The following is a 13,766-nucleotide window of genomic DNA, read 5'->3' as shown; positions in this document are numbered from 1 at the left end:
TGCTGAACACATTGATTAGTTCATCATGAGCTCACCAATGTGTGTCAGTTAGTTAGATGTGGTTGAACTCATCCAGCTAACTCACTCTGTAGAAAGAACAGGTGCTCTCCTTGTTTTTGCCCAACTGGATGATGGGTGCAAGGGAGGGACATTCATAGGGCAGTAAGTGTTTCACGCTGTGCTGTGTTGTCATTTCAAAGTGACCTCAAAGTAGTTTGACCCACTCTTGCTCCTGCCGCTTCGTCTCTTCCTCTTCCTCAGTGCCCTCCTGTTGGAGATATTAGGTGTCTACTCAGCATAATTCATAATTAGGTGTACGAAGGCCAGGTCAACCTGTTTCCCCATCTTTGACTTTCTCTTTCACTCTTCTTTTTAGCTCTATTTCTGCAACTCTATAGAGTACTGCAGTGATGGCATATTTTTGTAGGCTAACCAAGCAGATTCTTAAACATTTAGTTCATCTTGATAAAGTTTGATACATTTTGAAGCCTAGCCACCAGACCATAGACGTTTTAACACACATATGAAGAGAAATTTATTATAGTCTTCACATAATTATTAATCTGCACATTTCCACCCACGGCGTCGCCATTTAGTTTTTGCAAGTGACAACTGTGTACCAGTTTTAACGCCATGGCAAAAGTTCAAGCAAAGCATGCTAACTGTTCTGTCTTTGGCTGCACAAATGAGACAGAACATTATTTAGAGTATCAGCCTTAGAGGAGACAAGAGAGCAGTGGGTTTATTGATTTATTTACTATATTTTACACTGCTGCCACACAGATCTAATATACAGTACAGACCAAAAGTTTGGACACACCTTCTCATTCAAAGAGTTTTCTTTATTTTCATGACTATGAAAATTGTAGATTCACACTGAAGGCATCAAAACTATGAATTAACACATGTGGAATTATATTTAATTCTATATATACTATATAGAATTAATACCACAATCAATACCACGACTGAGGTGAGTCCCTTGAGCAAGGCACCGATCCCCCAACTGCTCCCCGGGCGCCGCAGCAATGGCTGCCCACTGCTCCGGGTGTGTGTTCACGGTGTGTGTGTGTTCACTACTGTGTGTGTGCACTTGGATGGGTTAAATGCAGAGCACAAATTCCTAGTATGGGTCACCATACTTGGCCTCACATCACCTCCTTTCCTTTCCTTCCTTTCCTTTCCTTTCCTTCCTATATATACTTCCTCACAACACAACTGATGGTCCCAACCCCATTTATAATGCAAGAAATCCCACTTATTAAACCTGACAGGGCACACCTGTGAAGTGAAAACCATTTCAGGTGACTACCTCTTGAAGCTCATCAAGAGAATGCCAAGAGTGTGCAAAGCAGTAATCAAAGCAAAAGGTGGCTACTTTGAAGAACCTAGAATATGACATATTTTCAGTTGTTTCACACTTTTTTGTTACGTATATAATTCCACATGTGTTAATTCATAGTTTTGATGCCTTCAGTGTGAATCTACAATTTTCAAGAAAACTTTGGTTCAAAGGTGTGTCCAAGGTGTGTCCAAACTTTTGGTCTGTACTGTATATATATTTCTTTTCCAGCTGTTTACCTTCACAGACATAACCAACTGTTTTTGTAACTCATTTGTGTTTTTAACATAAACTTTGTGTGTATTTGACAGTTTAAGCGCAATAAGACATGAAAGAGAACTCACACTTTATTTTAGTACTCACACTTTCTGTGCACATGCATGCTTTCCTATATCAGAAGTAGAGCTCGACCGATATTGGTTTTTACCGATACCGATAGCTAGGTTGAACCACACTGGCCGATACCGATTAATTAACCGATAGTTTTTGAAAATAGATACTGAACGGCAACTAAAATAGTGCTCTGCTATTTTTAAACTAGTACTTAACCATACTTTGTAAATTAATAAAAATATAAATTTTAATTATATATTGATCATTAAAGTTATTTCATAGTTCATTAATTTTAACAAAATAACACCCTAACAAGGAACAACACTTCTATTCTACAGCTTTCATCAATCTTAGTTGATGTTACAAATGGGCTCATTGTAAAGTGTTATTTCATATTAACAGTAGGGGTGGGAAACTTTACATTTTAACAAAATGTAAAATTGCAGTTTCTATGCTTTTCAATTTGGGACAGATATGTAATGTAAAACTATGAATGGCGCGCTGTGGCGCGGCAGGATTTCTGTCGGCTGAATGAACATGGTTTGCTTTCTCACATCAAGTCTTTAAATCTGCAATTTTGCTGGCTAAGAATATGACCAGCTGGATATAAATCAATGCAAATATATGGTAACAATCCTGACATTTAACATTGGTGTCTAACTTAACCTCTCATACCCTGTGACAGCAGAGCGGAGCATGAGCCGCACCAGCAAAGAAAGCAACCCGGAAAAACTATCGGCATGGATTTTTGCCGATAACCAATAGTTCCGCCAATCAACTATCGGTGCCGATTAATCGGCAAAACTGATACATCGGTCGACCTCTAATCAGAAGTTTGGCAGAGTATCTGTGGTACAAGCTGTAATAGCACAGCCCTATTCTGGAAAAGGGGGCGGAGAGCAGCAGCTCATTTGCATTTAAAGAGGCATGCATGAAAACAGCGTGTTTCTGCTTTCACTCAAAAATGGGCATTTTCAAAATGATATAAGAAATGATCTGTGGGGTATTTTGAGCTAAAACTTTACAGACACATTCTGGGGACACCTGAGACTTATTTTACTTATATCTTGTAAAAAGGGGCATATTAAGTCTCCTTTAACTAAAGTAAATAAAACTCAGTTTTGTGTGTGTTTAAAATTGGTATAAGATTAGTAAAATGTAGACTGATTCTTCTAGTAGTAAAGTAAACCCAGAACATTTTGCATCCACAAAACATGTTACAAGTGACTTTAAATGTCTGGGTTCATTTAAAGTGGTCACATTCGAGCTGAAATTCCTGTGAACCACCCTGTAACTAATTTGAAGAAAGAAAGAAAGAAAGAAAGAGCTAGTGGCAAATAGACAGGCGTTTGAGGGTGATCTCAGTATGGGCGGCTCCTTGGCAGTAGATGACTGAGCTGACCTTTGCAGTAATCTCCTCTCAGAACCACGCTCTGTCTTCACATCTAACAAGCTTCTTCTCTATTTGCTCTGCTTTCAGCTTGCTGTCTGCCCTTTATCATAAAGAATTAGCCCGTCTCTGTGGAGGAGAGCAGTGTTGTCATTGTGTTGGGTATGAAGCTCAGCGCAGTTCAAAGGTCAGGTTGATTATGAGCGCCCAATGACAGGGAGGTCAGGGAACGGCTGCAGCACATTGGAGCTGTTGGAAATGGAATAGATCCAGGTTTCCAGATGCAAAAGCCTATAATGGTTATGGAACACAGTTGGGGGCTTTTATTTGCTTGTGTTATGATATAATGAGAGTTAGTCGTATTGATTCTGTGAAACAATTACTATTTTCTTGTTACTTTGCTCCTCCTCCCTTATTCTCTCAGTATATATATAGCCATGATTTGCTATGCACAAAATGTACACAAACATCTCGTCTTAAACGAGAAGCCATTTAGTGACTATTAGCACAGATGGCAATAACACAGTGTTAATTGCAGCAGACAATTGCTCAGTTTTGTGAATGAAGCTTGAGGTATGAACCTGATTTACATAGAAATGTATGGATGATTGTGAATACCACTTCAAAATAAAATTAAGAAATCAATTATTGTTTTAGTTCAAGAAATAAAAATGTAAATTAAGTCATTTTCAATTTGACACAATTTAAAACTATTAAATGTTTTAAAATGTAGTTAAATGTAACAACATAATTACACTAATTATAATAAAATTATTCACTTTTAAAACTGACAAAGATATAAATTCACACTCACAGCTGTTTATTTAAAAAGTTTTAAGTGTAGTTGTATGTAATAAAAATGCAGTAATTACTGTGCATTTAAAGTCTAGTTAAATGTAACAAATTACAGTAATTATAATATTAAAGTAACCACTTTTAAAATTGGCAGCTGTATATTTAACATTTTTGAAGTGTAACAAAACATAATACATTTACTACATCGCTTGTCATTTGGACCTCTGTATATTTTTTGCATAAAGGAATAGTTATTTACTCACCCTCAAGTCATTCTAGGTGTATATGACTTTTACGACAGTTCAGTTAGCGGATGCTAGAAATTAAGGTTTATAAAGTTTAAAATATGTATATTTTTCCAACAAAAATGCATAGATTCACTTTAGGAGGCCTTAATTACCCAGGTCATGTGGAGCACTTTTTATGATGGATGGACATTACTCGCATTATAAAATTTGAAAGAGCCAGGACATTTTTTTCATTTTTTAATGAAAGTAGAAAGTAGAAAGTCATATACTGTACACCTAACATGGCTTGAGGGTGACTAAATCATGGGGCAATTGTCATTTTTCAGGTGAACTATCTCTTTAAAATGTTTAAAATGTAACAGTATAACAATGCATTAATAATTTTTTATAAATAATTCTACTTTGATACTCTTGATATCTTTATGTAGCATTTATAGTCAAAGAAAGGAAGCATGTTTGAAAAGAATGACGTATTTGATTTTCGAATTGATATGCAGCACTGATATAGTGTAGTTAGTGAATGTTTTATGTTAAAGTGTTGCAATTTTTTTGAAACCACTTCTGTCTTTTTCTTTCTGTCTGTCTCTCTCTCTCTAAGTGGTGATAGCCAGAGGCTGGCTGCCGCTGTGGCCTGGAAACAGAAGTTATCTTTTGACATAATCTGACTCCATAGTGAGGCCTGTTTCCTGCTCCACCCCCAGTTGCATTAGTCACTGAACACGAATGCTAATTCTTTTCAAATGTTGCACTAAAATATAGGACAGACAAACACGCCACCTGATAAATAAAAGATTGCATTGCTTGTATTAATAACAGATATCTGGCATGCTTTATCTCTCTTATGTCTTTTCTGAGGGCAGAGCTCCAGTTTCCATGCTCTCAGCTGAAAACACACTTTTATCAGACTGTTATATTATTTATTAGACAGATGTCTGGAAATCTCAATTCTGATTGGATATTTGTCACTCTATGCATTCCCCTTTGCTTTGTGTTGGAGTTTATTGTTTTGATAATGACCACTTGGCTGATCTCTGGCCATGAAGATTGTTTAAGAAAACCAACTAAACTGATTCATCTCCTGTGCTCAGATGTTCATATTGATTCAGGTGTGTGTGTGTGTGTGTGTGTGTGTTTAGGTTCTATGCTGCAGAAATCGCCATAGGCCTGTTCTTCCTGCATGTGAAGGGTATTATATACAGGTGAGTGAAGAACAGCAACACATAAAAGTGAGAAGAGTTTTCCTGATAATAACTAACTGTTCAAAATGGCCACCACAAGGGTCTTTAGAGGTGTTGGGATATTAGACGAATTGCTTCCAGAGCAACACACAGCAAACACACTTGCTTACACACAGCAATTGATCTTAGTCAGAGTCGATGCTGTATTTAGTTTGACGCAAACAAAAAATGGCCTTGAGGGAGGGAAGTACTGTCTGTTCAATTTATTGTACTGTTGTTTAACTGGTCGACGATCATTCAGCCAGTTGAAACATTGACAACACAATAAGTCTTCCCAGAATTTTTTAGTGGCCAAAAAACATTGGACATCTTGAGCTGTGATTAATTAAACATGACCTGCGACTTTATGAAACAGTAAAGTGTGAATCATCTTGTGTTTTATTGCATTTTCATTGTACAAGTGTAGCATGTGAGCCCCTGGATGGTGGCCTAAACAGGAAGTAGGTCTGTAATCCAGGCTGTTAACATAAAACCTCCACCGCATGTTTCCACTACAAACAGACTGCACTCATGAATTCTTTACAGAGCCCTTTTTTCTCCTTCATCAACCTCACCCGTGCTTCTCTTTATGAAGCTGCTAGGGTCGCCCAGGCCAGTATAATGAATATTAATGGTGTATTTGGGATGGTTTTGTTGGCGAAATAAAAAAGAGTGAGTGAATATTCCAATAGTTTTATACGCTTTTTATTCAGCCATTAGGTCTGCATTGTTGGACTAGTTTCACAATGTGAGAAAGAAAAGAAAAAAACAGCAATGTAGTGGCAAATTCATTCAATTTCTGTAAATCATTTTAAACTGTCTGTTGAAATGGACTGATACACATGTGTGATCCTAGACCACAAAACCAGTCATAAGTAGCATGGCTATGTTTGGGGCAATAGCCAAAAATACAATGTATGGGTCAAAATGATAGATTTTTCTTTTATGCTAAAAATCATTAGGATATTAAAGATCATGTTCCATGATAAATGTCCTAACATAAATGTATCAAAACTTAACTTTTTAATAGTAATATGCATTCCTAAGAACTTCATTTGGACAACTTTAAAAGGCAATATTCTCAATATTTAGATTTTGTTTGCACCCTCAGATTCCAGATTTTCAAATAGTTGTATCTCAGACAAATATTGTCCTAGCCTAACAAACCATACATCAATGTGTATTTATTCAGCTTTCAGATCTCAATTTACAAAAATTGACACTTATGACTGGTTTTGTGGTCAGTGGTTACATATAAACATGTAGGTAACACAGTCGTTCCTTGCTCATTTGTGTTCTTCACTGACTTCTCTTGCATCTTTGTGCATCAGAGATCTAAAGTTGGATAATGTCATGTTGGACATGGAGGGTCATATCAAAATTGCTGACTTTGGCATGTGCAAGGAGAACATGTTGGATGGAATCACCACCAAGACCTTCTGTGGGACCCCTGACTACATTGCCCCTGAGGTGAGTGCTCAGAAAGGGTCCTGTACGTGTGTGTTGGATGAAAAGGAGAGCCAGTGGCCTACATATTTCATGAGTGTATAATTTGTGGACATGTGTGCATCTACCAGGGCTTTTACTACTGTAACTGCACTTGGTGTCACACATACCCACATTAATCATTCAGTAATTAGACTAAATAAACTAGTTCAGGGGTGCCCAACAGGGGTGGACTGACCATCGGGAGCGCCGGGAGAATTCTCGGTGGCCTGACAGCCAATTTAGCCCGCTGCCCTACAATTTTCTAGAGATATAAAGGGATTTTTTTATGTGAATATGATGGCCATACAAAAAATATTGTTGTCCGTGGTTTCAAAATTTGTTGTGGGTGTATGGGATGGGTTGGATGAGTGTGAGATTTCCCCGGCCTGAATTTTTGTCCCAATCCGCCCCTGATACCCAACCCTGTTCTTGGAGATCTACCTTCCTGCAAAGTTCAGTTCCAACCCTAATCAAACACACCTGTCTGTAATTATCAAGTGCTCTTTCAGATCCTAATTAATTGGTTCAGTTGTGTTTGATAGAGCTTGGAGCTGAACTCTGCAGGAAGGTAGATCTCCAGGAACATGGTTGATCACCCCTGAACTAGTTCATCTAAGCTAAATTTGTACAGTGTTGTTTCCTTGTTTCAATGCTTCTGTTGCCATGTACAACAAGCCATAGCAATTTCACATTTCATCATGTTTTCACGCAGCGAAAAATACATTGCGGAGCTAAGAGGAACCTCTTTAATGTGTCATGACAGATTGCTGTAGCACCTCAGCTCAAGCAGCACATGAACCTTTAATCTCTTACGCTTTACTACTAAACATGAATGAACATCAGACGTTATCTTGTTTCAACCGCAGAAAGACATACTACCATTTTTTACGGTCAAGTCCACCAGAGTTAATCTACTTTCCTGTCTGGTTTGTTTGTTGAACAAAAATGGGAGATTTGGTGTTATGATCGGTCAATTCACCTGTCAGTCAAACTCCCTGCGAAGGGTCAGTTTAGTTCTATATAACATAGAAGTAATTTTTGTAAATATCTAAATGTTCCAGAGCAAAACTGTGAGACAAAGCAGAAAAAGATTTTGAAATGACTGCCAGAATGTATTTTATTGTATTTTGTATTTTATTAAAGTCATCCTTTCAATATTAACCATTGTATTGCCATCATAAGCTTATAATGGAGAAAATGGGTTTGTTAACCAGAGGCATCATCGTGCAATAGAGAGTTACGTTGATTAGATATCTCACGTTCATCTCACTGAGCACCAGATGGTACTGCTCCAAGTGTAACACCAGCAGCATGAGCTAGAGATGGATTCATATCAACAACACACTCCTAAACCAAGGCACAACATGAAGGGATTTGAGTTCATCTAGTCCTCAAAACTTAAGCTGCTTGTTTCATATTGTGTGAAAAACACTGTAGAGTATGTGTTGAAAGCACCATAAACACTTCTGAAACTCTTGACAGAGCGCACGGCAGGATTGATTTTAATATTTACAGTTGTCCTTGGAGTGTCACCCATTTGTAATTGTTTTTTTGTTTTTTTACGCCTTACGCTCTGAGTGTGTCTGTTTCAGATCATTGCTTACCAGCCTTATGGAAAGTCAGTGGACTGGTGGGCTTTTGGAGTTCTGCTATATGAGATGCTGGCTGGGCAGGTAAGAGTTATGATAACCCAGGTCAAGAAGGCCCAAGTCCAGGCTTTGTGCCTTTTGGGCCTTCTCTCATTCGCTCTGTTTCATTTCCTCTCTGCTGCTTGCAGTAAATCACCTCTTGCTATCTCAAGGTCAGTTTTTATTAATTACGTTCTGCAAATCTCCCGAGACTAACGGCAAGTATTTCATGCCTATCGGGCTCAGTCAATTATTTATGAATTGTTCTGAAACAAGTCAAGCTTTGAACGCTGGAGAAAAAAAGTCTGAATTGTTTCCAGTGGAGGCTGCTACTGCTGAGCTGTCCTGACAAAAGATGTCGTAATTTTCGTTTCTAGTCTTTGCTAAACAAACAAGACTTGAAAGGCACTTTTATGGTGATGACTTTTAAATTTCTAATGTTGAAGGGGTCATGAATTTTTTATTATTATTATTTTGTACAGTTCTTTGAGCTCCACATAATGTTATCAAGATTTTTCATTAAAAACATAATTTAGAAGTAATAGGCTATTTCCTGTCCTGTTTTGAACCCACTCATCACAACACACCAGTTGAATAGGCATGGTGGATTGTAGACTCTGAAGTAAACAGCCACTGCTATAATTGGCTAACAGTTGCATATGTTTGACATCCTACATGGACACTGCTGTGATTTAGATTATAAATAAACCCAGTTCTTACTGACGTGGTCTGAATCTTCATTAAGAGTAAAGTTATTCCACTCTTTCCTAATGTTGGGATCAGAAGGAAGGCATTGCAAAGACTGACACTGCAAAGCGCTTCTTGTATTAAGAGCCATCTACTACATGCATAAATTGGTAGGCGGGGCTAAACAGGCAGTGATGTAGAAGCAGGCGTTCTGCGGAGGCTGTGTTAAAGGGGTCATCGGATGCAAAACTAACTTTTCCATGTTGTTTGAACATTAATGTGTGTTGGCAGTTTGTGTACACAACCACCCTACAATGATAAAAATCCACCCAGTGGTATTTTTTTAATATTTAAAAGTAATATCCCCTTTTTAAAATCCGGTCATTCTCAGCTTCTTGTCGTTGTGACGAAACAGTTGATTGACATGAGCGCCTTACCTTAGACCCGCCCTCACCGAGCTGAAACAGTCCGAATACAATCGCCATTGTGTGACTCCGGTGCAGAGGAAGACTCTAATTGAGCGATTGAGATGTTTTGTTGTTGGATGTAATAATGAACATAGCAGTCCCCATTTACTCCTGACATCTGAGCCTCTTAAGAGGCAGAGGACAAAGTTACTTTCGTTTTTAAAAAGAAAGCATCGATCCCGATCTACATATGCAGCTAAACACGGCTAAAGTAAACATTACAGCTCGTAATCCCTCAGCAGAGATGGGCGGGGTGAGCAGAGCTCATTTGCATTTAAAGGGCCCATGCGATAAAATGAGCTGATATTTTGCAGAGTTGATTTTGACAAGGTAGAGTGCTTTTTAACGCTACTATTGAGAATTTTTTACCAAAGTATATTAGAGACTTTTCAATAAGACCCTAAAGAATCATATGAACTTGAAACAGAAAAATGGGCTTCCGATGACCCCTTTAAGTGACACTATTACGTCATAAAGTGGCACACTCCACAACATGTCGTTTTGGCAGATTTTGGCAATATAAACTGTTTTTAGACCAACAAGAAAGTTTTGAGTTCTGAAACTTACAGGATGTTTTTATAGTACAATAAGCTCCTATATGTCAAAAGATCAAGGGAATTGTTATTTCTCAGTTCATGACCCTTTTAAAAGAACACAAATGGGAAAATTGCAAGCAAATGAGATATGATACTTGTTATTATTGTCGACCATTTATAGTAAACAGCATTGTCCTCTAATCTTCACAGTCTCTGCTCTCTCTTTCTCTTTCCAAAGCCCCCATTTGATGGTGAAGATGAGGATGAGCTGTTTCAGTCCATTATGGAGCACCATGTGTCCTATCCCAAATCCATGTCCAAGGAAGCTGTGGCCATCTGCAAAGGGGTGAGCAGCCAGTATACATCACATTCCTGAAACAGTATCCGACATCCTGTCTCACACTGCAAGGACATGTCCAACACAATGTGATTAGTAGTAGTAGTAGTAGTAGTATTCACTACCACTCACAATTTTTGGACAGTAAGATTTGTTTTGTTTTTTTTCAGTGACAAACCTTTTTTCAATGACAGTAAAGTGAGGGTTCTGACATGAAATTCTGTTGAACTTCAAAACAATGTATCATGGTTTTTCAAAAAAAATGAAGCACAAGTGTTTTCAACATTAATAATACAGTAATAAGAGCATCAAATCAGCATATTAGTATGATTTCTAAATCACTGAAGTGACACTGAAGACTGACTGCTGAAAATAAACTTAGAAACCTAAGTGTCAATTTTTTAATTACTTTCTCATTACCATGAGGAATTGCTATAATTTATTTGATTAGGATACATGCCTTCTTTGAAATGATCATCAATGGAGAAAGATGCAGCAGAATGGTCTAGTTACAACACCTACCAGCAGGGTCATGCTAACAAGTCACACCTTGTCCCCTTGTCCCGAGGTAGCCCAAAGTATCAAATTCAGTTCAGAGTGACTAATGGCCCAGAAAGGTGCAGATACAGTCCATCAGCGTGTCCCTGAGAAAGTACTCAAGTTGTTTCAAGGTGACTGTCTCGGCAGTTCACATACTGTAAGTGGCTTTGAATGAAAGTCCAGATATTATATGACCTCATGTTATGCATTATGAGTCACTTATTCATAGCAGCAGTGGTCATCACGGTTTTCTCTCAGCAGCCTTGAAAAATACCACAGCCTCTGACCTATTCCATCAATATGCGCGTCACGGCCCTCTCAAAAATCGCCAGTTCTGTCTGTCTCTCCATCGCTATCTTTCATTCACTCTCTCTTTGTTATTAGCAGGCCAGTGCCGCTCCAGACTCGAGCGCTGGCAGGTGAAGCAGCGAGTACACATGATCTAATTCTTTATTTGAGAGATCTTCTCTCCTGCAGATAAAAGCACACAAACATACGGCCTTAGACAGCACTTAGCGGGAATGCCAATGACTCTTGGCTGTGTGCAGGACCCAGGAGCTCAGCTCTGTTGGTTGCTGGCTTTTACTGGAGAACAGCTAGGCTGGTTTTGAATGAATATGAATGTTTTTTATTGTTGTTTTTTAAAGATAAAGCCCTAACAAAACCAGACAAAAGCCACAGAATGTCATGGGCATCTTAGTCTATAGCTTAACGTATTCCCTAAAAAGTGCTCGAAAGGGAGCTCTCTCCTATTTGCTTATTCTTTACATGTTTCTGTTCTTTCTCCTTGTCACTGCGGTGCAGAGAGGAGCATATGGCTGCTGAAAAAAAGGAGAAAAGAGTTTTGTAGAAGAATGAAAGCCAGGCTTGTGCGTGGGTACATTCTTACGATGGTTGGGACATGACACATCTGTTATTCGGGCGAATCTTACCTGTCAACATGTCTGGGCCATATTTCACCCCACCTAAAAATAAAAATAAATAAGAAAATGAAACATTTCTATTTTTACGACTGTTAAGACCTTTATTTTAATTTTCCCAGTTGTCATTACAGTAATGCAATAATAATAATTAGGGCTGGGTAAAAATGATTTATTTCTTTAATCTATTCTCATTTTACTAAACGATATTGATACTTAAATCCCAAGAATCGATTAGTCTTGCTTGTCTTGTCTTGTTTTCAGTTAATGAACAGAACATTTTAGCGCACCTCCCATCCAATAAATCGCAATAAGCTTTTGTGTTACTTTTGATATGAAACAAAGTCTCTGATTTTCAATTCTGTCCATTTTATTACAATATTCAGACAATACATTTTTGGCACTATTTAATATGGGGTGACAGATCTCTGTTGCGTCTTAGTTCAAGAGAAGCGCCACTGATGACGTGAAATGATTGTGTCCTTCGCTTTATTACAAGTTACAGCACAAAATAAACATTAATCAACAGCTGAATGTATGTTAAAAGAAATAGTACAGCTTACCGAAATCTGTTTTTGTCTCATGTAATTGCTCATTCTGTGTATTAACCGCGCAATATAACAGCCCGTAAACAATGTCACATAACGTCACATTAGCTAAAAAAAAAAAAAACATATTCGGTGACCATACACTTGTTAGTCAGCTAAAACATTTACTCCAGAGAGGACCATTTTGCTAAATATATGCACCATATAACATATTAATTGAAATTTTTACTGTTCTTCGATGTTTAATTGTTTGCAATGTTTGCTTTAATCTGTAAAGTTTTTATGACATCCACCATTTCAATGTTTATATTTAAAAAAAAACGAATTGGAGTAGAAATATAATGTACTTGTAACTTTATTATTCTAAAAACGTCAAAAATGGTAAATCTGTAACCTTCAATGTAGTACTAACTCTCATGTATATTTAGATTTTTTTTTTTCCATGAGAAAATTTGGCATGTACTTTACATAATTTATATATCCAAAATAATCAATATCGAATCAAATCAGAAATCGAATCAAATTCCAAGCTTGTGAATCTAATCGAATCGTAGTAATAATAATAATAATAATAATAATAATAATAATAATAATAATAATAAATTATTAAAAAGATAGATATTGCATTGCATTATTATTTTAAATTTTTATAGAATATAACAATATATTTTTTGCAGAGGGGTCCATTAAAATTTTATTTTGCATTGTGGCATTATTTTCCATTTCCCTGTTTGCATTACCATCATTAAAATAAATAAATAAATAAATAAAAATAGAAGATAAATTGATTGATTAGTTGTTTTATTACCCAAGTATACGTAATATAAAAATATTAAGTGTTTGCACATTATGACAGTATTTGTTGTGCTGCCTAAAATTATGCTAAAATATCAAAAATGATATGTGTAATTACTAGTATTACATACGATGACTTGTAATAAAATAAAAATGTACAATTTATTTAATTTTTTGCCATTTGATTTTGGGGTGAAATGAGACATGTGACATGTGATTCACCAAAGTAGATTTTCCCCGTGCTTTGCTGATCTTCTACCCAGCATGACCCATTTTGTTTGAGTTAGGACAATGAAAATCTTTGGTACTGGGAGGACAACAAGTCCTGGAATATAAAGTGGAAAGAGAGATGTGAGAGCAGGTGTCTCCAGAGGGACCTGCGCTCTAATACGTTCATGCTAATGTGAACATTAAATAATGAATCAACCCTCTGCGTTCAGAATCTGAATGCTGCCCCTCTTTGACTGGCTTCATGAAAATGCAGCATGCTGCTGG

The 13,766-nt window shown here is 37.2% G+C and overlaps 1 protein-coding gene across 2 annotated transcripts in view; it reads left to right on the top strand.

Moving 5' to 3' along the window:
* The window catches only part of prkcbb (protein kinase C, beta b), a 202,621-nt gene that overhangs the window by 147,358 nt on the left and 41,497 nt on the right, over nt 1–13,766 (top strand). For both annotated transcript variants that reach the window (XM_073839551.1, XM_073839542.1), the window contains exons 12-15: nt 5,245–5,307; nt 6,657–6,795; nt 8,406–8,486; nt 10,370–10,477. In XM_073839551.1, coding sequence (XP_073695652.1) covers nt 5,245–5,307; nt 6,657–6,795; nt 8,406–8,486; nt 10,370–10,477 — 391 coding nt within the window. The remainder of the gene's footprint in view (nt 1–5,244; nt 5,308–6,656; nt 6,796–8,405; nt 8,487–10,369; nt 10,478–13,766) is intronic.

This window comes from Garra rufa, chromosome 1 (assembly GCF_049309525.1).
Source record: "Garra rufa chromosome 1, GarRuf1.0, whole genome shotgun sequence".
NCBI classification, from domain to species: Eukaryota; Metazoa; Chordata; class Actinopteri; order Cypriniformes; family Cyprinidae; genus Garra; species Garra rufa.
Note: the sequence above shows the minus strand (reverse complement) of the source record. Positions and strands in the feature narration are given on the sequence as shown.